The sequence below is a fragment of the Musa acuminata genome, chromosome BXJ2-6, assembly GCF_036884655.1.
Source record: "Musa acuminata AAA Group cultivar baxijiao chromosome BXJ2-6, Cavendish_Baxijiao_AAA, whole genome shotgun sequence".
In the NCBI taxonomy this organism is placed as follows: domain Eukaryota; kingdom Viridiplantae; phylum Streptophyta; class Magnoliopsida; order Zingiberales; family Musaceae; genus Musa; species Musa acuminata.
Window position 1 is genome coordinate 8,417,445 of NC_088343.1, and position 26,806 is coordinate 8,444,250.

A 26,806-nucleotide genomic window follows, 5' to 3' on the forward strand; every position below is an offset into this window, starting at 1 on the left:
TGGCCAATTGCCAATGTGGACAGTGATGTTGCTGATAGGGTTGTCTATTCAACTAGAGCAAGAGCTAGCACCCCACAAGCCGTAGATCAAGGTCGATCCTTCGAGGGAGTGATCAAGGTTGATCCCTTGAGGGAGTTCACCTCGTCAAGCGCTGCCACAAGCCCGATTGCAAGAAGTTCTCGAAGGTTGCGGTCCATACAACAATCGGGTTCATGGTGATGGGATTCGTCGAAGGTCAGGCACATAAGGCGAACCTCGCTCCAACAAGAACAGGCTGCAACTGTCGAAGGCCGTGACAAGTCTAAAGGAAGGGAGATTAGAGGAAAAGAGAATAGAGCTTGCTAAAGCAAGAATTGCTCTGATACGATGATAACAAATGAAATTCTGTGTTGTTTACAAGTCAAACAATCAATATGAGGAAAATAATCTCATTTCTAGAAGCACTCCGTCACCGAATCCTCTACTCCAGAATCATTAGCAACCTCTGTCTTCAACTCCGTAATCATTCTATTAGACCCGTTGAAGATCGATAAGTCTGCTCTCACCGAAGAATCTTTCCCATCATAAAAAATCCTCTCCTTCATCATGTATAAATAAACATTATATGATACTAATTGAAGTATACTTTTTACCTTTATATCTTTCTCTTTGTTTCATTCTATTATGATATCAGAGCAATGAGAAAAGCAAGGTTTCGCCCCTGCTTCCGACCAGCGATCGACCACCGTCGCTACAGCCACATTCCCAAGCGAGACTCTGCGGCCAGCAACCATGTCTTCCTCGCCACAATAGTTTTTGCTGATATGGTGTTTACCACCGTCACCAAAATATAGTTGAAGAAATCTATTTGTTATCATATGTAATCTTCAAAAACAATGTCAATGTCAAAATAATTAAAACAATTGGATCTATAGATTTCTAGTAGTCGAATTATAGATCCCAAATGGATTTTGTGTATAACCATTCTTAGCAGCATCAATCTTCACACTCAATTGCAATTATTAGAAGACAGGTATAGTTCTAGCTAAATATTCCATCATGAACCTAACAATACAATCATAATAAAGGTTAGTTTATTGCAGCTTATGGTCCAAAGTTTCATGTAGCTAATTTATGACAACGATATGTATTATTATCTGCATTAATATGATGAACTTGTGTCGTTATCTTAAAATATTTAACTTTAAATTAATAAATAAGAGTATCTTCTTCGTTTAAAACTCCATGTCCACATCATGATTCAGATATAAATCTTAGTATAGTATATTAAGATTGCATGTCCTCGTCATGATTCAGATATAAATCTTAGTATAGTATATTGTGACCCATCTTATAATGTGCTTTCTAAGTGGATTCCAATAGCATGATACAAACCGGTAAGTCATTATCTTCACAGAAAAAATAATATCATTTATAGAATTCCTTAAAAATATTGTAGTTAACATGTCTTAATGTGCCAATATTATCATTGCTTAATCTTTCATAAAATAAAATGTTACATTTGGAATTTTGTTAAGCCAATTCTAAGAAACAAGAAAGATAAAAGAATCAATTAGTTTACAAGGCTATAACAGCCGTGCTGAATAATTATGTGTTCAAATGACAAAGAAATCATAAAAATAAATTAGATCTCCAAATGGTGTTATCATTTGTTGTCTTTAAGCAATACATATTCTCGGATTAAGATGATGCTTTCATTCTTCTCTCTCTCTCTCTTTTTCTTTTGGCAATTGAGACAACGTCAAAAATAATGTTCGAACTTTCTAGGAATTGGACAAATAGATTTCTGATGTCAAGTCAAATTATAGATCCTACATAGAATTAAGTTCAAATCCCCCATAAATAAGCATCAGTTTTCTCTTGTCAGTGGTCGTAATTAATAGGTGAAAGATAGTTCGTGCAAAATAATCAATCACAATGTCACGCATTATTATCCTGACTTGATGTGATAAGATATTTAATCTATTAATTTAATGAGCTTGAATCATTGGTTCAAGAATACTTAATTTTAAATTATAAAATAGCTAACTAAATCAAATTAACTAATTTTAAATTAATAAATCCAAATCGATTCCGAGCGAATCCCAACTGGTCACATTGACCCAAAAGGAGGGAAGTCGAACGAACACAAAAGCTTGGTAAAAACTTGGGTAGGGGCCGCGCGTGCGCGTACCCCCCTGCCACAAATTATGACGTCCACTCTCCCACTTGGGGAGATGGTAAGCCAATGCTCCTCCAACGTGCAATGGAGGCCATTGGCTTAGGCCATGAGCCTTGTTGATCGCCCATAGACCCCGTCCAGGTAAGTATGTTACAATCGTAGCACGAATCTTCTTTTAAGCATCTCTGCGGTCTCGCCACCCTCAGATTACTCGATGTGGGATTAAACCCCTCGTGTGAACGAAGCGTTGATTAATTGTGATATAGTATCCATTGCTAACTATTCCAATCACAAGTGAGACGATAAATTTGTCAGTAGTCTTCTGTTTTTTATGCTTGAATAGTTTGGATGATCAAGTTACCGTGGAGATGATAATGATGATATTGCCAATTAACTATCCTACTATACTAGAAAAGACAAACTCATCCATGTCTTATGGTTGCATATCAGTGTAAAAAGAATGCATCCAGCGTAGTCTTGAATCAAAAACCTCCAAACCCGAAGGTGGATTGCGATACTCAAGAGCACAAATTAAGTATCTATCTTATGGATGAACTTTTGAGAAACATAGATGGGGGCACTTTGTTAGGCTCGGAACAGTGGAGAATGTGTAACACCGCGATGTAATTCCAGTCATGCCATGGATCATTTCCCCTGTATGTAGTAACACTGAGCACTAAACTTCACATTCCTGCCATCTAGTATGGATATTTCCTTTGCTACCTCGACATCTGTTAGATTGATTCTTTTAAATGCAATAAAACCGAACCAAATTCTTGTTTATTCTTCATGGAACCAAATACTAATAACATACAACATTTGGCAGACGCTCACCTGTGCTCTCTGTCTTCGAACATGAAAAATGGAAAGCTCATCGTTATTGGCATACAAAATAAACATTATTTTCCTATCAAGTTCATCCACCCTAAGTATTCAACACTAAGTCCATTCGCAGCATAACATCTTTCGGGTTTATTAGACGGTACCTAAATATATTTAATATGTATTTATTCTTCACAAAAGTTAGCACAACATAGCGGACAGCTCGGATATTTGAGATGCCTGACTTAGGGCTACAAAGCTATATTTATTTGTGTGGCTTGAACGCATCTCGCATGAGGTAACGGCTCATTCGACCACAATAGCATTTCCACAACTGACAGCAACAAATGAGAAGCTAATTGACGGTATGTATCAAACAAATAAGTCAACACGCTGCCCATCTAACAAACAGCTTTCTTTATCAGGTCATAAGAATTTAATCTCTACAACAGACTATCATTTTGCACATTGCTTCGATTCTGAGATGGAGGGAATTCAAATCACATAATTTCTAAATGATACAGAAAACAGAAGGCATAGTTTACTTTGGCTCTCATGATTAATTCAAATCCCAGTAATCTTGATATTGTGCAGTACGGAAGGGAGCATAACTGGGATTCGAGACGATCGGTATGCAGGGACAAGAAATACAAGCTAGAAAGTAGCTGCTAAGATCACAGAAATAGGAAGAACTTCAATTCAGCGAAAAATAACTATAGTTAACTATAGGTATCAGCGAAAAATAACTCGTGGTCCGCGAAGCCAAGTCAATTGTTAACTATAGTTACATGACCGACTTCCTGAAAACTTACACAGTCCAATAAACCTCATTCAAGGATGGGAAACAACTGGCATTTCCCTTTAAAAAGATTCTCTATTACAAATATAACTATAATACCCCTTGCTACTAAAAAAGCATCAAGTGAAGAATTATAGTCTACACATATATTTATTCATTTTTTTTATTATATATATAAAAAATTATTATTTGTATCAAGCAGTATTTGTTTATAAACGTTTTGACTTATTTCAAATTTAAACATCAATTTTCTTTACCAAATCATTTATGTACGAATTTTAGGTCGAACCACTGTTTTCATTGAACTTTATGTCAATTTAAAACTTTGTTTGGCTTTATATGTAGCATGTAAAATTTAAAATACTAAATAGAAAAAATAAATTCAATTTGGTAATATTTCCTGTGGCTTATGAGGCATCCATCCATGGAATTTTCTTTTTTACATTATCGAAGAGCAGGTAGTAGCGCAACAATAAGCACGGTAACTTCACCGGTTGTGATGTCGTTCTCTCTGCGAAAGCGACCGAGGCGGAGTCAATCACATCTTCTCGCCTTCTCTCTCCCCAATGCCACTACCTCTCTAGGGTATGGATTACAGCCGTTGGTGGTCCGAACCCCAGGCGCCACCGCCGCATCACCACCCCGAGTCCCACCTCTCCAGCGCACCGCCACCGCAGCACGACCTTCCCCGCCCCGTCGCTGACTCCTCCTACCACTATCTCTATCCTAATCCTCACCCCAACCCTTACCCTCCTAGCGATCCTGCGACCCCAGTCAGACCTGACGCCCATCCCAGTCACCACCGGGGCCCCGCCGATCCCTATGTCAGTCGCCTCTACGTAACCCGTGGTGTGCACGACGGCCTTCACCCGGCGCCCTACCCTTATCCTGGACAAGAGCCCGGCCACCGCACGTTCCCCGCAGATCCCTATGTCGGTGGCCACTACGCTCCCCGTGGTGGGCACGAGGGCCTTCACCCGGCATCCTACTCATATCGCGGAGGAGAAGGTCCGGCGGGGGTTACCGAGGTGTCGTTGTACGTCCACGGTCGTCGTGGTAGCGAACAACACGGGTGGGGGCGATTCATCCGTTTCCTGGCGCTAATCCACTCAGTCATAGCGCTGTAAGTTTTTGATTTTGTATGTTCGTTGGTATGACTACTGACTTACCACTCAAAATTTTGAGACCGCAAGTTCTGTCAGCTAAGGACAACATATTTTCAGTTTGATTCAAACTATAACCTTTGGCCGAAGAAAAAAAATGTTTCTGTTGGATGATTGGAAAAATTATTCCTGATGCCATTAAAAAAATATAATCAGACGTCTTACTGTATTATTTTCAAATTTACGCTATTAAAAGTTTGTAGTGAGGTGTTTTTTTTAAATTTACGTCTAACTTCTTCATTCTTTTAAAGGTTTTTTTTAATGTTTTCATTGGTTTCTTGTGATTGTCCGCAGGGTCAATCACAGATTTCTACGGAATTTGAAGCTATGGAGAATATGATTGATCTCAATTCTCATTTTCCTCAGCTCCTGTTTAATTGATGGCTTATTGTCCACTAAAGCATGCAGTTCCTCAACACAAGGAATGCTCATCAAGAAAATAATTGCTGTCAATTTCAACCTTTAAGGGAATGCAATTCATGGGTCGAATCGTGCTTTCCTGTCCTTTAGAGTCGCATTTTGACTGCGTAAAGTAAGTCTGTCCATGATCAAGTGGTTCGTCTTCGGCATCATTGAATTGGATGACGTGGACTTGGGCCCAGCCCAGTTACGACCTTTACATCGAGACGCCGACACAGGTTAAACCGGTACCGAACTCAGTTGTCGCAGTCCGATATAAAACGCGGATCTGGACAAAACCACCGCCCTGGTGCCTTGCCCAGGGCACGAGCACTAATCGACGGCGATTACGTCTCTTATATTTTGATCTGACGGTCAATATCAAACCTGGCATCGAATCCGCCTCCCTATTTAAACCCTTCGTCGGCCATCCCACACCCCCAAACCCCCCACCCCCCCACCCGAGATCTCCCTCTTCTCTCCTTGCTTGCCTCGCCGCCGTCCTCATCGAAGCGGCGGCGACGATGCAACCGGTGGCTGGAGTGGATCCGCGGCGCACCCCGTCGCCCCAGCCTTGGGCGGCGGTGCGGTACCCGGCACCGGCGATGGTGATGCAGCACCCTATGATGGCGCCACCGCCGCCGCCACCGTCATACGGGCATCCCTTCGTTCCCTACCCCCATCCCCCGACGTCTCCGCCTCAGCCGCCGTCGATATCGAACCGCCACCAGCAGGGCGAGGAGGCGGCGGCGGAGGACGAGAAGCGGACGATCTGGGTGGGGGACCTCCAGTACTGGATGGACGAAAACTACCTCCTCGGCTGCTTCGTCCATGCCGGTGAGGTGAGGATTTATCCTTTTGCTGCTGCTAGATGCTGTCTTTCTTTCATATGTGATGGGAACGCTGTTTACTTCTCTTGATTGATGCGAACAACTGGATCTTCCTGCTTCCTTTTGTTTGCTTTGTGGTAGTTCGTTGAAATATCTGCATTTGTAGGCCATTTACCTTGCCATCTGCATAGACAAGCTGAGTTAAAGAAGTATTGTTTGACTTAAATCTACATGTGATGTGGATATTTTCATAATTTCTCTAGTAATTTTCCTTTTAATAGAAGGTCTTAAATTTTATGCATTAATCTAATACATTTGGTCTCGATCTTTTGTTATAATTAAGTTTAGAAATGTCAAATTTAACAAAGGGTTCGTCCTTTAACGACTTATAATCTGTAAATTGCAGCCCTTGCTGTCGTTCAGATCTTAGACGGGATCTGAAGGCAATCATAACATAGAAATTTTATGGATGATTAAATGTGGTGGATTCTGTTCAATCCTGGCAAATTGACTGTGGCTAAATAATAAATTTTAAACAAGGAAGGTGATCCTATGGTGAGCAGGTAAATGGGAGAAACAATTTGAGCAAATTTGGCAGCAGCACTTAGGAGCTAGGAAGAGTTAATGGAAGAATCTTGAAACATTACACAGTTTACTATGTTAGTGTGCTTTCTGCACAAATTAAGAAAAACTCTTTCAGTATAGTGCTACTTTTTCGTTTTTAACCAGTGTTAAGGAGTTGATTCTAGACTAAAGTAGCATTTTCTTGGCTAGCTGGCATCATGAAAACTCAGAGATTATGTCTTGACTAACATTTACAGATTGATAATTGTTATTATATTGTTCACATGGTATCTTTTGGTTAGACAATAACGTGCAATGTGGTAGAGATGTCTGTAATTTTTCGGTCTTATGTAAGGAACACAATAATTATTTTCTTGTTACATTTTGCTTAAATTGGAAGGATTAAACCACATATGCCTATTTTTGTGCTTGGTGAACTCATATTTAGTTTTCATCACATGCACTGTTTGTCTCATCTGAACAAGAAGATATTTTCAATTAAATCTTTTGAGTCATTTTTATGGTTTGTTGCATCTATATAATACTTTAAACTAATCTCGTACCTTTTATACTGACTCAACAACTTGCCATGCAGGTTGTCTCCATAAAGGTTATTCGCAATGAGCAGACTGGACAATCAGAGGGTTATGGGTTTGTTGAGTTCCACTCACATGCAACGGCTGAAAAAATACTTCAGAGCTTCAGCGGTCATCTGATGCCTAACACAGATCTGCCATTTCGGTTAAATTGGGCACCATTTAGCATGGGAAATAAGCGTTCAGATCTTACTTTCGATCACTCTATTTTTGTAGGTGATTTAGCTTCTGATGTTACTAATGCAATTTTGCATGAAACTTTTACTACTAAGTACCCATCAGTAAAAGGTGCAAAAGTTGTTATTGATGCTAATACTGGTCGTTCAAAAGGTTATGGGTTTGTAAGATTTGGAGATGAGAATAATAAAAAAGTTGCTATCACCGAGATGAATGATGTTTATTGTTCTTCTAGGCCCATGCGTATTGGCCTTGCTACACCTAGAAAGTCTTCTGGTACGTTTGGATTTTTTTAACCATCATTTCAATATATTTTCGAAGTTATTCCGTTTAAGAAGCTGGTACACAACTTAGACCATTCTTAGTTGGTGCTAACACAATAGTGTCCCAAAGATAAAGATGCTTTATTTTCTCTGTGTTACCTTAAATTTTCTATGTGCTAACACAAAACTTCTCTTCCATGGAGAAAGTTCAGAAATTTCAAATCCTATGTTCATCTGTCAATCTATTTGTTTAAGAATAATGGACATTCCTTGAGATGCTTGAATTTTCATGCTTACTTCATGGATTTTTCTCTAATTATGCATTCTCCACAACTGACCTTTTCTTGTAAGTACTGCATAAAAATTCAAAATATCTTCATAGCATATTATTCTCTAACCTCGAGCTTTTCTTGTAAGTACTTCTCTTCCTTTATCTTGTAACATCTTTTTCTCCTTAGTCAATGGTTTTATGGTGGCTTGGTCACAGCTATGCTCACGAAGGAATGGGTAATTTTACAGCAGATAGAAAAATGTCCATCTTTAAGTCTAGAAATTCTCTTTTATTCCTGGCAATCATTAATCCTTTTATTGTCCCCTCAAAGGATACGAAGAGTAGAAACTTTTTAGAATTTTTCTTTGTGATATAGTAGTGAAGGCTTCGTTGATAAAAAATGTAAAGTTATTCAGACTGGTTTTGTATCTGTTGAAAACAATATATAGGTAATCATTCTAGGGATACTAGTTGGCTAATTAGATATCAAATCCATTCAGGCACAGATGAAGTATGGGTTGGCTTGGCTTGACTACCTATTCTCTCCTGGTTGGTTGGCTTGATATTCAAGAAAGAAGAAATAAAAAACAAGAATATAGAATGTAACAACAAGGAAAAGTCTGCAGCCATAAGTAACCTTACTGTTTAACACCCTTATTTATAAAGCTGACTTAAACCCAAATCTTTGTTTATTCAATTTAAGATCTTACATAATTAAATATAGAATCATGGTGGCTAAGCCTCCATTAAGACAGTCACCTGTTAAAGGTTGAGTGTTATGGACTCTTTTGACACCATCAAGACAAATTCACAGAGGACATGGCATTTATATTTTCGTTTCTTTGTCACAGTATATTAGAAAAAAAAAATCAGAACTAGACAGAATTCTAATTGGAAAAAAAAAACCCTGAGGATATCATTCTATGTTCAACCTTAGACCTGTTTTTTTTTTTCTGGTTGACTTTATTTCTGATTTAACTTAACTCTAGGTCTTTGATTGTATCAATAGATGGTTTACAAGCTTGAATGTATTTTAAGTCAAAAGCCTTATCTTATCTGGCCTTAGTGGCAGTATTTTCCCACTTCAAATTATGATTGTTGGTTTTCTATATTAGGATTCAATATGCAAGCATCACTCAACACTTTTCCTTTGTTTTACATCATAGTCATTTTTTTTATAAAGAACCCTAACTGTGGATACATTTAGGTGGTCTTGGACCTGATGGTGCATCAGCAACCGGCTCCCAGTCAGATATAGATTCAGCTAAGACAACAGTAAGGAGATTTTGTCCATATATGTTATAGAGGTAACATGTATTGGTACAACCTTTTAACAATATATTTTTGTTGCTGAAGGTATTTGTTGGAGGGCTTGATCCAGAAGTCAGTGAAGATGATCTGAAAGAAGCCTTTTCATAGTATGGAGAAATCACCTCTGTTAAAATTCCAGTTGGAAAACAATGTGGTTTTGTTCTTTTTTCCCATAGGTACATCTTGCTAATGTATGTTTCTGAACATTGTAAACAAATGCACGACAAGTTTGTTGAGCTGTGTGTTTCTTCTTTTAACCCATGCAGAAATAATGCTGAAGAAGCATTGCAACAGTTAAATGGTACAATTATTGGCAAGCAAATAGTGCGTCTATCCTGGGGTCACAATCCTGCTAGGCAGGTACTGACTTTTAGAGTTTAAGCTAAAGCATGTCTATTATTTATCTACAAAAGAAAGAATGACCTATAAGTCTGAAAAAGAAAGATTCTCGATTCATTTTATTTTAGATCTAAGAATTTTCTTAGGTTAAGTTAGGCCTTTGTTTTCTAGTTTAATTCATAAATAATTTTGCTGCTATATTTTCTTTTAGGAATGTTGTTATGGCCAATAAGGTTTTACGATTAAAGCAAAGTTTAGAGTCGTCAGTTGAAGAGTTCATTAAAAAGTTAGTATTTGTACTTTTATTATATTTTTTTTATTGTAATTTGTAAAAAACCCTTAAGCCTCGATATCATGGGAGAAGTTTTAAATTATATGGATACCAAGAAAGTCATGCACCTCCACATAGTGTCCACTGCATGGAGTACTATGATCTCAAACCAAAAGAGTGATCCTATGACTGACCTTTAAGAAATATTCTAATTGGAATGCATAATATAGTAGACAATCGAAAGTCCTTTGAGGTGAGTGTACAATTTTACTATAAAGAATACAACGTTCTACAAATCTATCATGTTTGGATAGTATTTTTATCTTATCCCCAAATCAGTTTATATAATCCATTTTATAAAATGCGAATTGATCTCCCTACTTGCGATGAACGTATCTTCTAAGGATCTACTTACCTATCGTCAGTTTTGGAGAACCCTGATAATACATTCATTTTGACAATATACACAATAGTATATAGTTGGAGAAAGCGAGATTCTTCGTGGAGTATTGAGGAAATACCCAATCATGATCATTGGTGCATCATAAGCTAGACATGACATTTCTATGCACTAGAGACACTTAGTACTGAATTGGTTAGTTTTCAATTGTTCCCTATACGGGTCACTCGGTTGGGCATGAAAATTCTTGTTGAAACAAAAGAGTGCATTTCATGTATTTATTTGGTTGAATCTTATGAAGAATTATGGTTTGCCTTACAACATAAATTTTGTGATATCTATGTATATCAATTAGATCTAGAGAGTAAGGCCTGTGTAAAGATGGATAGCTTAGATAATCGAGTATTATTTCTAGATGATAATGCCAACTCTTTCGGGATCTCCGTCCCAACTCATGAGACAAGATATAAGAGTAATTGCATATATCTCATCCATTGTAATAAAGTTCTAATTATAAATGATGACTGTCAGAAAATAATTTGGAAAAAAGTAGATCGTAAAAAAATAATTTGGCAAGATCTCTCCGATCGTATATTTTGGATCAAACCAAGTTCTAACTGAAAGAGTTTGTTACAGGTATGAATTTTTTTATTATTTTATCTTTATACAAAATTATTTATAAATTATTTATAAATTACATGAAAAATTAGATTATTCAATTATAAATTGTTAAATATTTTGTACTCCATATCGAATAAATCAATGCATAAAAGTTCTTACTATGTAGTACTTAAAATTTAATAATTGATGATAAACTTTTCAAAATTATTGTTGATGTCGAGTTTTTCTTATTTAAGTTTTTTAGGATTTTCATACTACATATTGTTACCGAATAAATTAATGAATGAAAATTTCACCATATATAAAATTAAAATAGGTGTACAATTAGAAATGTGTTTCTTGATTTCTTTTATTTTTGGTATGAGAAATATCTGAAAAGCATATACTTCTAAATCATAATAAAACAATATTTTGTGATACATAAAACAAAGTTTTTTGTTTTTTTTGTTGGGTTGCACTTCTGCAAAATAATTTATAAAAAACAAAAATTTCTATAAAAAAAAGAACGGATTTATTTTTCTTTTCCTATTCTTGGAGCATTGAACACTCGTTTTTTTTATCCCACGGCCGTTTCATTTGTGTTTGTTTTAGCATGATGTAGACAATAAATGAAACAAGCTAGTTGCACTTGTGGTATAAAGCTTAGTTCAAGAGATCACTAAGAGACCTATAAACATATCACTAAGAGAATTTTAGAGAGAAGAAAGCTCTGCATATGATTCTTCATTACCAAAGAAGCTTTGTAGAGCTTGTAAAAAGAATGATGTGGCTTCTATATAACAGAGACCTCCTATAGCCATATTAATGTGGTTAACGTGTGTACGATGAACCAATTGCTACTGGTAGAACAATAAGAGGCAAGACTAGTGAGTATCCTACCAACATAGTGTTGAATCAGAGAACAGCTTTAAGTCAAGTTATCACACGTGAAATAATTTATGCATCACAAGTGTACAAGATAAACTCCTATAGAGATATTATTTGCTGATAAAATTGTTTTTATTAATGACAGTCAAGTTGGAACAATTTCTTGAAGACAAGCTCCAGAAACAAACTTTTAGATTATGTAGAAAACCATACCCGTGTTGCAACTTCTGCAACACTTAAATGAGGATCAAAGATACAAGATTAACATAAAATTCAAAGCTTTAGACATCATTAATTATTATTCAAGAGAAAAGAAACATCAAAAAAGGTATTGCTCGTAAAATAAAGTCAGATCTACAAACCAGACAGTGCATCAACTAAAACCCCCAAGGATCATCAAATGCCTCCTAAATTCTGGCTATGCTCTATATATAAAAATATATACGGCAATTAAATACAACAAATCTAGAATATTTTTTTTGTTGATATAGGATCCATCTGATACATATGCAGGGTTATCCGAAGATGAGAGCAAAATATATTTGTAATTCTGAATCAGGCTCATACCATCAATAAAATTATGAGACTCAATTCACGGTTTAGTCTTAGACATGTTTGAAGAAAAGCTACAAATGACATAGCTAGTTGAGGTATAGTGCTACTAATTGATAATATCATGAGTGAGGAAAAAAGCCTAAAGCTGCTACCTATTTCGAAGTCCTTGATTAGACCAACGATATTGACCTCAACAAAAGCTTAATGGAAGAAAGTATCCATGATTATTTTCATTACAAGGAAAACACAGTTCATACAACTTCATAAGAAGCTGCTAGTCATCCGTGCAAATGAACTTGTTGGAAGAATCCAAAACACTTCAAAGTTAACTGTCAACAAAAACAAAATGCTCATTATGACACTCACATGGTTTAAGGTAACTGGAATGCTTCTGATGAAAGCTATCTTTAGATCAAGGACTATGACTTATTCTTTCACCTCAAGTAGCCAATGTAAAAATTCAGCCCATTCTGCTTTCAATACCCAATTTTCTAGTTTAAATAATGTTAGAAATAGGCACACTACAATACTGATAGACACAAGACAATCTGGTGTCAATTCTATACCAAAAGCCTATATGACGCATGCTAGGTATTGGACTACCGGAGCCTTTCCTCAAACTGCATTCAAGTATACAAAGTGTCTTTGACAATTTTCTTATGGTGCTCTAAGCTTCTGTAGTACCTAAAATTATAGTTGTATGATAACAAGCTTGCACAATTATTATATTCTTGATGGTTGAACACTAAAGGGCAGATCCATAATATTATCTTGCAATGAGCACCTTCCCTCACATTATGCAGCTTGGACATATTTTGTTAGAGAATGAAAGAACTGGGATATCCATAGGGGTTTTTGCATAACAACCAATCTTGCCTTCATATTCTGATTTGTAGCTTATGTCAAAATATCATGTATTCATTTTGAAAATAATTTCATTCAGAAAAAAAGAAAGAAAGAAAGATCCATCAGGATACTAAGACTGCTCAGATATCATGGTCTGTAGGTGCTCTTCCCTTAATGAGAAATATTTTACAAAATCATTAGCAGTGAAAGTGTAAATTCTGCGACCTTTAGATACTGATACTATCTCGAGTCTAACAAGAAGTACTATATAAGTACAGGAGAGATGGCTACTTCTGCATCATATTTAAGGTTGATGACAGAATTCAAAATTAGCTAACAGTGGCTCAACCAAATAGAGATCAAATGCAACTCAAAGGACTAATTACATCTTTTTGACCCTCTTTAACTGAGATTAAAAAGAAATTAACTTCAAGAAAATCCTTGAACTACTCACCTCAAAATCAACCAAGGCTAGACTCAAACTGGGATCAACCTTTACTCCTTAAGTCAAATGCTCAATCTTAATCTGTTAGCTGAACTAGGATTCTTGATGATTTAATTTTCTTCTATCACGAATGAGCATATGCTTATGATATTTTGTTGTGCCTTGGACCCTAAAATTTATCTTCAAAAAACAGTTTGCCACATTGACTAAACCTGATCCTATCTAACCAATCCAATTTTTGTTGATTCTTGGACTTGTCTGGCAATCTGATGTGATAAATTATAAAGATGGAGCTCACTGCTAAGGAGATACACCTGCTCATTTGAAAGTGTTGTGCCTCAATCTAGATAGAGACTGGTGTGGCAAAAAAATCCAAAACTTCCTTTCTCATTATTTTCTAATATTTTAATCAATATTTTATAAAAAATAATGATATCAGAGGATTATATCATTATTTACACTATATAGTCAGAATAACTAGTGTTTTGCAATCTATAGTCAATATGCCTGGTACTAACCAATAATAATCAAGATAATTAAACGAAAACAGTACACCTATCTAAAGAACACCCTTGTCACAGTTATAACCTCCACCTCTGCCTCCTCCTCTTTCTTCTCCTATTTTCTCACTTTTTTCTTAGTTTCTTTGCTTGTCTCCTTGAGCTCCGCACAAAATCTTAAAGTTGCAATTAGGGTTAAACAACATATCAAGACTCATGATTAAGGTCTCTTAGTGATCTGTTGAACTAAGTGGTTTCACTTGAAGTTGGAGAGGCGAGAAATTCCTAAAAATTGTAAAGGTTGGAACAACATATCAAGACTTATGATTAAGGTCTTTTAAAGATCTGTTGAAGTAGTTCAACTTGAAGTTGCACTACTGAGAAATTACTCCAAATCGAAAAGGTTGGAGACCAAGTCCATGCTTAAACCAATACATGGTGGAAAACTAGTATCCAATGAAATTTAATTGATTTTATATATCTAAAAATGTATTAATTTTATTTTTTAGAAAAAAATTGTTTAGAATGGTGATGAAGACTTAATAGATGTTGAAGTGTACTTGAAACTAAATTTCCATGAATTTTCCCTTGCTTTTCATGAAACAAACACAAATGATCCGATTGTGAGATCTAAAAAAAAAGATAATATTCAACGCTCCAAGAATAGAAAAAGAAAAAAAATTCATTCCTTTTTTTTATAAAAGTTTTTTTTATAAATCATTTAACAAAAGTGCAACACAATAATAAGTAAGAATCTTTGTTTTCTATATCACAAAAGATTGTTTTCTTATGATTTAGAAATTTATACTTTTCAGATATTTTTTATACAAAAAATAAAAACAATCAAGAAACACACATCTAATTGTATGTCTATTTTAATTCTATCTATAGTGAAGTTTTCATACATTAATTTATTCGATAACAATATATATTATAGTATGAAAAATCTTAAAATACTCAAATAAGAAAAATTCAACATTAACTATAGCTTCGAAAAGTTAATAATCAACTATCAGGTTTTAAGTACCACACAATAAGAACTTTCATGCATTAATTTATTTGACAACAATATAGAGTATACAAAATTTAATAATATGCAATTGAATGATATAATTTTTTATTAAATTTATAAATAATTTATATTTAATTTTAACGATAAGATAACTAAAAAATTTATACATGTAACAAACTTTTTCAGTTATAACTTGATGTGATCCAAAATATAGGGTGGGAGGGTTCTTGCCAAATTGTTTTCTTACCATCATTTTTTTTCTAAATTATTTTTTTACAACTATCTTTTATAATTATAACTTTATTATCATTGATGAGATATATGCAATTACTTTCATATCTCGTTTCATGAGCTGGTACGAAAATCCCCAAACAATTATCTTTATCATCTAGAAATAATGCTCAATCACCTAAGTTGTCCATCTTAACTCAGAGCTTACTCTCTAAATAAAGTCGATATACATAGATAACATAAGATTCATGTTGTAAGACAAGCCACAATTCTTCGTAAGATTCAACCAAATAACTACATGTAATGTCCTCGTTTGCTCTAACAGGAATTTTCACGCCCAACCAAGTGACTCGTAGAAGGAACAATTGAAAGCTAACTAATTCAGTACTACATGTCTCTAGTACATAAAAATGTCTTGCCAAGCTCATGATATGTCAATTATTAGGATTGGATTTTTCTTTTATAGTTCATGAAATATCTCCCTTTCTCCACTTATATAGTGTTGCATCAGTTGTCTTACTGAATGCACCATTAGTGTTTTCCAAAACTGACGATAGGTACGAAAATCCTCAGAAGATATCTCTATTGCAAGTACGGATATCAATTTTCACTTAAGAAAATGGATTGTATAGGCTGATCCAGATATCCGGATAAGAAAAGAACATCTAACCGTTATAGATTTGTAAGATGTTGCATTCTTCGTAGCAAACTAGTATACTCACTTTAAAGGACTTCTGATCGTTTTTTATGTTATGCATGGCCCATTTGAGAGATTTCTTATAGGTCAACCATGAGATCACTCTCTTGGTTGGATCATGGTCCGAGATCATAATGCTCCATGCAACGCACATTGTGCAGATGCACACGACATTTTTGGGATCCATAGAATTTAAAACTTCTCGCATGATATTGAAGTATAAGGTTCCTTTTTCTTCATCTTCTTATTGCTTGTAATTTTATATTTACAAAAATTATTTGAACAAATATTAAAATATATAAATTTTAATTAAAATAAATAAAATATTTTATGAACTATACTAAATAAAATAAAATAAAATTACAAATATAAACTCTTTAATGAACTCTTCAACTGACGACTCTAGACTCTACTTTAATCCCAAAAACCCATCAGCCATAACAACACTCATAAAAAAATATAACAACAAAATTATTTATGAATTAAACTAGAAAAGAAAACAAAAATAGAGATACTAAAGCCTTCTTAGCCTCCTCCACCAAGTCCTGAAATAAGCTTCACTAGTGAACTTGATCCGGCCATGATGGTGTTCCTAAAAATATAAATAAAATGATGTATGAATTATAATAAAAAAAATAAAATTGTAGAATACTAACTCTTCTATGGACTCCTCCAATAAGTCTGAAAATGTTTTAGCCACCACGAGTTTCCTAAAAAGAACATGTTTATACTAAAAAAAAGAAGAAAAAAGTAATATTATGATTGATTCCGAATAATAATGATATATCTAACACTCTTCCCTTCTAGTACATGTTTCATTTATTTACACTTGGAGCCTTGTATTTGTTTGGTTAAATCTTCGTGTAGTCCTTAGTTGCTCATAATTTATCATATAATATATTGAATCATAATTATCAGTTAATTAATGGTGAGAATTGATCTTTGATTAACTACTCTAGATGTTTATTTTTCTGATTGTAGATGCATGTGCTTTTGAACATATTATTTCTCCTTTTGTTTCCCCCTAAGATATGATAAATAGAGCTAATGTAGATGACTATAGCTTTCATTCACAAGGCTTCATCTCTGCAAGAAGGTACACGTCTTAGTAGTGCACTTTCACTTTAAATTTGTTGATTTATTTTTTTAGCATCTATTCTTTTTTATTTTGAGTAGACAAAATTGATTTGACTTGATTTATTTTCCTAATTATCGTGGATGTAATACAGAAGCCAAAATCAATTGATGATGAATGTCACACCATGATAAAAGATGCTTGTATTTTGTATTGTGTTTTATTACGAGGGCAACAAATATTTATATCTCATATCTAGAATCTAATTTTAGGATCATATCTTATGAGCTCATATCTGATGATGATAAAAGATTTATTCTTATAAGAGACCATATCAAACATGTACTTAATAAGACTCTTTTGAATAATCAAATCAATTTGGGTTTGTTGGTTGCAAGAAAAATTGCTCCTAAATAGTTGAATAGCTCAAGTCTAATTAGTTCTAAATGGATATATATATATATATATATATATATATATATATATATTTATATTCAAAGTTAACTTTATATCATTGTTATCACAATTTTATGTTGATATTGGAAGTATTATAGATGGTTTGAATGTGATATCTTACCTGCATTGAGTCCAAATTGTTCAAACTCATATTTCAATTTGCCTCGTGCAAGCTTATCACGTAAGAGTGGACGTTCTCTCTATCAACCGTTGAGTAGTGGGTTTAGATGGAGGCAACTAAATCTTGTGCTGAAGGAAAGTTTTCGATTGATTCAATCTAATTTAAATAGATCATAACATCGTATATGGCAATTGCAAATCATGTCACTAAAAAAGTTGAGCTTGAAAGTAAATACTGGATACAGAGATGAAGGAAGCAGATTCGAGCAGCTCTTGAAAGGAAAACGAATCCAGTATCAAGTGGCATGAAGCTTCTTATGATTGGGAACAGCCATGTCTGAGAACCATATATAAAGCGTCATCATTTCCGCTGCCCAGACTTGAAGATTCCAGCTGCTCTCAACTTGCTCTCTGCAGCCCTACTGACCACATGAAACAAAGTGGGGTTGACGCTCCAGGCTTCAGCTCATGGAGGTTGCCGGCTACCGAACCTCCGCAACTTTCAAGGATCATGCATTCTTCGACTGCTCATCTTGTTTGTGTTCTGCAGATGCATCGCTAGCCTTGTTGGGCACAGGCAGACATGCTGAATTAGCACAGGATTGCAGCATCATCTAAGTGCAGACGATCCTCAAGTTGATCAGAACTTTTATGATTGTGATGAGCTGAGCTTCTGATTACCCCTGCTAGGTTTCTGTGTGAAGTAATGATAAAAAGAAAGAAGGCTCATGGCTTTAGGCATGAAAGAAGAACTTTTGTTTTCTTTTTCCTTTTGATTTTTTGATTTCTAATATTGCGTCAACAGTCCCTGTTCTTGTTTTAAGTTGGCGTTGGTGGCTGATGGAGCCTCACTTTGTTGAACATGATGATTGGTAGTCATGTTTGGTGATCGCATCTGCTTCCATAGGCATCTAGCCATCTGAATTATCTGCTAAAACTAAGCTTCAAAATCTTATACATGATATAAACCGAGAATATGCCCTTGAAGAACATATTAGAACGAACACTAACAACAGTTGGTAACAGTTGCCACAGAACAAAGAAGATGAGCTATAATAGATCAGTGAGAAGACAGAAAAAGATTCGTCCTTTAAAGTATTATCTCATCAATCATGATTTATATTTTCCTATAGTACAAATCAAGAATTAGGGGGAATGTAATGAGCGAGGAATACCTAATCAAACATGTGCTGGCCCCTGTATGAAACTATCAAAAGGCATCATTGCATGTATATTGACCAAAACCATTGCATGTAGATTTCATTACATGCAATGGATTAATCTTTCTCATGTGCTTCACTTAGTTTAAGACCTCCAGACCAAATGAATAGATAGATTTCTAAAACCATATTCTTGAAGACCACATGATATTTGATTCCTTCCAGTCTCCTCTTCCAAACCAACCACACTCAATCATCATCAGCTTGACATGATAAGCATTGATAATTTGATGCTCACATGACCCCTCCATCTTTGTGAAGAACTTGAATGACATTATTGGGCACAGAAACAAGAAGAAGAAACAAAAGCCACACCAGACATGGATGCACTCATTTTGCTGATAGACTCGTTGTCTTACGGTTCATTATTCATCATTAGCCTTTGGAAGGCAAAACTGTTCTGCTGCAACATGGACATTTTTCACTGTATTCATCCTGTATTTTTGAACGAGGATGCAAAAAAAGAAAGCAATTTGCTTGCTCTCTTAAACTATACATTTACATTCCATACACCTTCATTATCTCATAATAAAAATTTCTATGAGTATACAAGTGATATATGAGCTAAAAAGATGTCAGTAATGAATAATGGGAACAGGGTGCCTAGCAGATGAGGAACAATGTCTCTTCCACACAAATCGTACGATCTCAGCAGCCTGTCCGACATGCTTTAACTTCACCTTGTCTCCTCAACCGATTTCAAGAACCATGTTTCATAGAACAAACATATCTATCAAAAGCATTAGTAACCACTCTACTCATTCATGCAAGCATCAATGCAAAGAACACTAGAGAGAGAAAGAGAGGGTCAATTCACAAAGAGACCGAGACAACCCGTCCTGTTGCCTTTGTTACAACACCATTTTATTGAAGTCATTATAAATCATTAGATACTATAGATAATTCCACTTGTTTCATACACCCAAAGCTCTATATAAAGCGTCATGCCCTCTTGATACAAGCACCAATTTCGATTTCCTCGTTGCAGCATCCTCTCTTCGTTGTCAAGAGAGAAGATGGGGGGAGGCTCACAAGTCTCCGAGAAAGTGAAGCTTCTCATAGCTGTACTGGCACTGCAATCCTGTTATGCAGGGTTCCACATAGTTTCCAGAACTGCACTCAACATGGGAATCAGCAAACTTGTCTTCCCAATTTACAGGAACATCATTGCTTTGGCTTTGTTGGCCCCCTTTGCATATTTTCTGGAGAAGTAAGGCAATGTCTTAGCTTGCATGCTGTTGAGAGCAGTAAAACATTCTATTCTGGTGTCTTCATTCTTGTTTTTGGCTTTCCTCAGAAAAGACAGGCCACCTCTTACCTTATCTTTGCTGCGTCAGTTCTTTCTTCTAGCACTATGTGGGTAAGCAGATACAAAGTTCTCTCCACATGAGCAGAGTACTAGTTTTGGTGCCTCCTCCCAAGTTCATATGATGGGTATTTATCTCTTTTTTCCTTCCAGGATTACTGCTAACCAAGGATTTTATCTCTTGGGTCTGTATTATCTATCTCCAACCTATGCTTCTGCCATTCAAAACTCAGTTCCAGCAATAACATTTGCCATGGCTGCAGCTCTTAGGTAATCGAAGGACAACATGTAGCCATATCTATATGCACACTTGCTAAAGAGAAATTTGTTTACATGCACACAAAGAAATGCATCTAATCTTCTCTCGCTTAATTCTCTCTTCCTCTCTCTGCAGGCTGGAACAGATCAACATCAACAGTAGGTATGGTGTGGCAAAGGTGGTCGGAACGGTTGCCAGTGTAGGAGGTGCCACCATCATCACTCTCTATAAGGGTCCTCCTCTGCTGCACCACCAGCACCATGCCCAACTCTTCCTCGGTGCCTCATCAAACACAATATTGAACTGGACACTGGGTTGTGTATACGTCCTTGGGAATTGCGTTGCATGGTCCGGTTGGATGGTGCTTCAGGTCAGTCCCCCTCACTATGTGATCTTGCAGTCGATGATATATACCAGAAACAAGATAGCCCATCGCTGTTTGTGTTGAACAAGTGCAGGTTCCAGTGCTTAAGAAGTATCCTGCGAGGCTCTCAGTTACGGCAATCACCTGCTTCTTTGGGCTGATCCAATTCCTCATCATCGCAGCCTTCTCAGAGAAGGACATTGAGAGGTGGAAAGTCCACTCGGGAATGGAGCTCTTCACCATCCTCTATGCTGTAATGCCACCACAGATATGCTGACTGCTTTGCTTCTCTCTTTTAGCAAACAATAGAAGAGTTTGTGCTGCTTAAGATCATCACCTTCACTGTCTCAGATTTTATGCTTACATTTCAATTGTCTACAGGGTCTTGTGGCATCGGGGATCTCTTTCTCTCTCCAGATTTGGTGCATTGATAGAGGAGGTCCTCTTTTTGTTGCCGTCTTCCAACCAGTACAAACAGTGGTGGTGGCCATCATGGCAGCTGTTATTCTTGGTGATCAGTTCTACTCAGGAGGGTATGGCTACATTAATTTCATGAAACATATTTCACAATCACAATTTTCACCACATAATGCTCAATCGACTAAACCTTTTGGTCATTGTCTTTCTTTCTTTTCTCCAGGATTATTGGATCGATTCTGATTGTGTCTGGCCTCTACTTTGTCCTCTGGGGGAAAAGCGAAGAGAAGAAAGCTACAGAGCAAGTAATGGAGGAGGACATAAGAGGGCATCTCCTTGACCAGGAGAAGTCGCATAAGCAAAATGATGCAGTTTCTGACATCCCATGAGGGTGCTAATGTTCAACGTAATGATAGTACAATGGAGTTAAGTTGGTGTGGACAATCATAGATTCCAAATGACACTGTAAGCTTGACAAGCTCTTCCTAATTAAAGTCCTGTCCAACTTGTACATGTTGGGGGAGGTGTGTGACTCACATCTCAGTTAGTATCACATACTCTTGGCTTGGAGTATATGAGGAACAAAAATGGTCAGTGATTCACCTGCTCAAAGCTCAGAGTATATGAGCAAGAAGAACAGCCCATCATCAAGCTTGGCAATACACGTGAAATGAACGACAGCCCATTTGGCTCAATATTAGGCCCAATTAGGACCATGCGTTGGTTCGTTTACCGAGTGTTGACCTCGAAGGATATGCGCGTAATTTCATGTAACCGTCCCTGAGTCGTGACGTACACGAGTTCTAAGCACGGCACCCCAGCAAAGGGAAATTGTGATCAAAGTCCCTCCTGAACCGTTCATCTCACCAATCTTTGTAATCGCAACCGTTAATCCTTCATAATGGAACAAACATTGGAAGTTCACGACTGACTAGATAGGCGGTTGAGATTAAAAGAGGCAACGAATGAACGGTTCAGATGGAATTTGCATTTTGTAGAGGCCGACGTAAGGAGGGGGGATCGAATACAAATTATTTGTGTTTGATCTCAGGGACCCATCAGAAGACAGGGGCAGTCACAAGTGGGACCCGGCCACGTATGCTCTCGGGAAGTGACTTTTTCGCGTAACACGCGTTTCACATTTTCTTTTCTTTCGTTCTATAAAGCGACACGAATGATCCGAAGAGGGAAGAGAGGAACGAAGGGGGAGAGAGGGAGATGTCGTCGTTGAAGCTAATCGCTCCGTCAAGCCAATGGATTGCCGGGGAGAGGCCTCTCTGCCAGCGGAGGTGCGTCCTTAAGGCGCCGTCCCGGCGGGTCGCCGCAGGGCCGATCATGGCTGGATCGTACACCGACGAGCTCGTCCAGACCGCCGTGAGTCCACCTAACCCTCATGGCCCCATTTTTTTCTTTTTTGATCGATCTCACACCTCTCTGGTCGATTCACAGCCCCTGTGACGAGATCCCTCTACCGTGATCCCAGAAAAGAACGTAGATCGATTAAAAAAGGATCGCTTTTTTGTCGTTCTCTTAGTTTCCTTTGACCTTTAGAGTCGGTCTTTTTTACGTTGATCTGTTGGGCTAATGCGATCTTGTTTGTTGTTCCTCGACTAATGATCTGAAAGGTTTCACGCTTTGCAATTTAAATTACTAAAAGATCAAAAGGGTAGGAAAATGTATTTCTGATTTCTTATGTGATGACCATTTTGTTGAGTCCGAGGAATTGATGTTGAAGGCAAAGATACAGGTTTCTGAAGGAAGTCATTGCTATGAAAAGTTTGGTCTGTGGAAGTTTTGTTGCTTCTGATGTTGGTAACTTGGTGTTCTTTGATGATGAAAATAAGCTGCTTTTGCGCCAAAAAGAATTGTTCTCTCCTCGGTCCTGGAACTGTTGCTGTTGATGTTACAATTGCCAGTTGATATTTGTTTTATAAAAAACTTATTACTTCCCCCGGCGGAGGAGTTCTTGCCACTAATGAACCAGATGCTGGTTAATTTAATTTTTTTGTAGAAATCTATTGCTTCCCCTGGACGTGGAATTCTTGCAATTGATGAATCAAATGCTACCTGTGGCAAGCGGCTTGCATCGATTGGTCTGGAGAATACAGAAACAAATCGCCAAGCATATAGACAGCTTTTGTTGACCACACCTAGTTTGGGTGAATATATTTCTGGAGCCATTCTCTTTGAGGAAACGCTATATCAGTCGACCACAGATGGGAAGAAGTTTGTGGATTGCCTGCGTGAAGAAAAAATAATGCCTGGTATTAAGGTTGATAAGGTAATAGTCACCAGGATGACTTGTGGACATACTACAATTGAACTTCCAGTAATTAGAGCTGGTGAATATATACTGATCAACCCATTTGGAGTAACCTTCTTCTAATTTTTCCCTTGTGAAGGGCTTGGTCCCATTACCTGGATCAAACAATGAATCTTGGTGCCAAGGCTTGGATGGATTGGCCTCAAGATGTGCTGAGTATTACAAGCAAGGAGCACGTTTTGCTAAATGGTTGGTTTTAGATTTCAAACTAAACCTGTTAAATTCTTTCTTTGCTCAATGTCACATTTTATCCAAAGTATAATGGTTTGTTTGGTCATTTACACCCTCTAAATGTTTGTTAAAAAAAATGCAGGAGGACGGTTGTCAGCATTCCTTGTGGTCCTTCTGCCCTAGCTGTCAAGGAGGCTGCATGGGGCCTTGCTCGTTATGCCGCTATTGCTCAGGTAAATCAGGCATTCTTCGCAAGTGAGGATTAAATTGTTGGCTAATATTCACTTTGTTGTCTCTTCTAGTCTGCTTATAGTTTGATATCAATTGAGCAAACAGTTAGTTTTTTTTTCCATTGTTTAAAAGTCATTTGCAGGATATGTATCTATTTGTCTTTTAGTCCTAGATATCATGTATCCACCTGTAGTTCTGGTAATGGCAAGTGTATCTAGCTAGAATACTTCAATGAAAAGATGATTTCATGTACATAAATTGTTAGTTAATTCCCTAAAGCTGATAGTGTTCCTCAATCGCAGAACAACAAGATGAAGATCTTTAAAAGACTTGCCTTATGCATTTATTAGAGAATGAAAACATTCTTTGCAGTTAAATAACTTAAATTTGAATTGAGCATTGACTGCTTCGTTTGTTCAGACAAATAACAATTTTGTTATATTGTACAATGTCTAAAAGCAGTCGTGGCATGTAGTCAGGTCTAGGTGCTATAATGCTTATATGCAGTCTGCATAAGCATATATGGCTGAGTATGGAATTCAATTAAAATGCTTATATTTTAAAAAAATTAAGTATTAATAAAGAAAATACAATCAAGTATAAATTATTAAGAGGTAAATATATACTAAAGTCAAATCAAAGATTAAATATATAATATATTGTTTATTCTCATCTAAGGACTTGGTGGCAAGTCATAAGAAATGAGCTAAGATCTATGTCATTATTATATTCATGGAATATATATAATACAACAACAACAAAGTTGAAAGTCTCAACTATTTGAGGTCAGCTACATGGATCCTTTATTGCCATTGAGACATGTGATCATGAAATATATAAAATACTGAAGCTGTGTATCCATGCATGATCATATAATTACCCACACAAAACTATGTAGTCTCCATATGCAGTGTTGTATATATGTATTCAATCGTGCATATATGATAACATAAGAATAAAATTATACTTATGGTCATTTATGATTATTTCTTCTTTTTATCAGTATTGTTTCAAATTACTAAAATTATTTTAGTATTATATATACACGATTGAGTTATATATATAATATTAAAATAATTTTAGTATTTTAAAATAATATTGATAAGGAAAAGTATACTCATAAATGATCATAAATATAATTTTATTTTTATGTTACCATATATGCATGATTGAATTCACATATACAACACTGCGTATTGAGGCTGCATAGCTTGATGTTTGCAGTTATATGATCACGCATGGATACACAGGTGCATACATGGCCACATAGACTGCATTCATGAACATTGATATTATAAGTATATGGTGTAAATACCAATTAAAAAATTCAAATTTATTTCCCTACATCTAGTTATAAAACCAGTGCATGAGTTGATGTCGCATCCTATGTTGCATTTGAATTACAATAGTATCATTATCCTGGTGAGTGATTTTACATGTGCAGAGGCGCATTAATTTCTGACTCTTATACCATTGTAGGATAATGGTCTTGTCCCTATAGTGGAGCCTGAGATTCTCCTTGATGGTGACCATCCAATTGAAAGAACACTTGAAGTGGCAGAGAAAGTTTGGGCGGAGGTGTTTTACTACCTAGCTGAGAATAATGTGGTGTTTGAGGGCATCCTGCTAAAACCCAGTATGGTGACCCCAGGTGCCGAGCACAAGGCAAGGGCATCACCGGAGACCATTGCAAAATATACACTCAAGATGCTTAACCGGAGGGTACCACCTGCAGTTCCTGGAATAATGGTATGTTTTGAAACATTTTATTGCATGCTTTCTTCCCGAGTGCTCAGCACAAGGGAAACATTTGTTGCATCTAACAGATAGGCAATATATTTTGAAAAATAATCCCGACAACGTTATGCTATATAGCTCGATAACTTCTGGGCTACCTTTTCTCCCTCTCCTGACAAAAACAAGTGGTTTTCCTTGGCATTTGTTTGAAAATACAAGGATTTGCTGTGATGCCTAAATTTACTTGTTGCGAAAGAATGATTGGCTGATGAAAACTGTTTGCGTATGGCAAAGACTCAGGGTTCAACAAAATTATACAGATTGATGATTATCGTTTTCTCTTATTCAGTTTCTCTCAGGAGGGCAGTCTGAAATGGAGGCAACCCTCAATCTGAATGCGATGAACCAAGGCCCCAACCCATGGCATGTTTCATTCTCTTATGCCCGTGCCCTTCAGAACTCTGTTTTGAAGACTTGGCAGGGGCGTCCAGAGAATGTTGAAGCTGCACAGAAGGCACTCTTGGTTCGTGCAAAGGCTAATTCCCTTGCTCAGCTCGGGCGGTACTCAGCTGAGGGGGAGCGTGACGAAGCCAAGGCAGGAATGTTTCAGAAGGGCTATACTTACTAAGGGAGGCAGCTATCTCTATTGGGTTTCCAAATTTTCCTCTGTTGGCTTTCGAACCAATACAAGCATGTATTATGTAGTTTAAGAATCCATGTGGTTAGAAACAACTTTCAGGAGGAGCAGAATAAGCACTACTAAGACTGCAATCTGTGCTGTAGTCGTGAGTGTCAGTAAGGTGCCGTATGAGTATGACTATTTGTTTACATGAACAAGCATTTTGAATCATTTCTCACTTCATCAATGGCAGCATAATTCCTGGATGTTGCATATAGATTTCTTTGCTCTGTGATGAGTTCAAGTAGGCTGAGTTTATAATAATATGAGAGCTTTTAAGCATCTAAACAGTCGATCTTTCCTTCATT

The 26,806-nt window shown here is 36.6% G+C and overlaps 3 protein-coding genes and 1 non-coding gene across 6 annotated transcripts; 3 read left to right on the forward strand and 1 right to left on the reverse strand.

The window, feature by feature from the left end:
- Positions 1-2,151: 2,151 nt before the first annotated feature.
- On the reverse strand, positions 2,152-2,310 carry LOC135616011 (U1 spliceosomal RNA). Its single transcript, XR_010488245.1, has one exon. It is a non-coding gene; the product is annotated as a U1 spliceosomal RNA (small nuclear RNA).
- A 2,024-nt stretch (positions 2,311-4,334) lies between these two features.
- On the forward strand, positions 4,335-9,789 carry LOC135614605 (polyadenylate-binding protein RBP47-like). 3 transcript variants are annotated; one of them, XR_010487604.1, is made up of 6 exons: positions 4,335-4,905; positions 5,240-6,186; positions 7,334-7,550; positions 9,253-9,320; positions 9,402-9,532; positions 9,623-9,789. XR_010487604.1 is itself a non-coding variant. In XM_065112132.1 (5 exons), exons 2-5 carry the CDS (start codon positions 5,527-5,529, stop codon positions 9,462-9,464), a joined length of 1,245 nt encoding a protein of 414 aa, XP_064968204.1. In that variant the 5' UTR covers positions 4,336-4,905; positions 5,240-5,526; the 3' UTR covers positions 9,465-9,592. The 3 variants fall into 3 exon arrangements, 1 of the variants encoding a protein (XP_064968204.1); XR_010487603.1 differs by having other exon boundaries at positions 4,336-4,905; positions 7,334-7,787; positions 9,623-9,773; XM_065112132.1 differs by lacking the exon at positions 9,623-9,789 and having other exon boundaries at positions 4,336-4,905; positions 7,334-7,787; positions 9,402-9,592.
- A 10,180-nt stretch (positions 9,790-19,969) lies between these two features.
- LOC135614609 (auxin-induced protein 5NG4-like) lies at positions 19,970-22,248 on the forward strand. Its single transcript, XM_065112135.1, has 7 exons — positions 19,970-20,221; positions 20,309-20,371; positions 20,471-20,587; positions 20,712-20,946; positions 21,035-21,193; positions 21,322-21,473; positions 21,581-22,248. Exons 1-7 carry the CDS (start codon positions 20,028-20,030, stop codon positions 21,744-21,746), a joined length of 1,086 nt encoding a protein of 361 aa, XP_064968207.1. The 5' UTR covers positions 19,970-20,027; the 3' UTR covers positions 21,747-22,248.
- Positions 22,249-22,529: 281 nt separating this feature from the next.
- Positions 22,530-26,704, forward strand: LOC103987382 (fructose-bisphosphate aldolase 1, chloroplastic). Its single transcript, XM_009405673.3, has 6 exons — positions 22,530-22,731; positions 23,369-23,638; positions 23,760-23,869; positions 23,994-24,084; positions 25,562-25,831; positions 26,169-26,704. The coding sequence occupies exons 1-6, from the start codon at positions 22,576-22,578 to the stop codon at positions 26,445-26,447; spliced, it is 1,176 nt and encodes a 391-aa protein (XP_009403948.2). The 5' UTR covers positions 22,530-22,575; the 3' UTR covers positions 26,448-26,704.
- Positions 26,705-26,806: the final 102 nt, after the last annotated feature.

Coding starts and splice junctions, on each gene's coding strand:
- LOC103987382 (XM_009405673.3), top strand. CDS start 22,576: ATGTCGTCGTTGAAGCTAATCGCTCCGTCAAGCCAATGGATTGCCGGG. Junction 22,732..23,368: donor ACGAGCTCGTCCAGACCGCC/GTGAGTCCACCT, acceptor ATTTTTTTGTAG/AAATCTATTGCTTCCCCTGG. Junction 24,085..25,561: donor GTTATGCCGCTATTGCTCAG/GTAAATCAGGCA, acceptor ATACCATTGTAG/GATAATGGTCTTGTCCCTAT.
- LOC135614609 (XM_065112135.1), top strand. CDS start 20,028: ATGGGGGGAGGCTCACAAGTCTCCGAGAAAGTGAAGCTTCTCATAGCT. Junction 20,372..20,470: donor TTTCTTCTAGCACTATGTGG/GTAAGCAGATAC, acceptor TTTTCCTTCCAG/GATTACTGCTAACCAAGGAT. Junction 21,194..21,321: donor TCTTCACCATCCTCTATGCT/GTAATGCCACCA, acceptor AATTGTCTACAG/GGTCTTGTGGCATCGGGGAT.
- LOC135614605 (XM_065112132.1), top strand. CDS start 5,527: ATGACGTGGACTTGGGCCCAGCCCAGTTACGACCTTTACATCGAGACG. Junction 6,187..7,333: donor GCTTCGTCCATGCCGGTGAG/GTGAGGATTTAT, acceptor CTTGCCATGCAG/GTTGTCTCCATAAAGGTTAT. Junction 7,788..9,252: donor TACACCTAGAAAGTCTTCTG/GTACGTTTGGAT, acceptor GGATACATTTAG/GTGGTCTTGGACCTGATGGT.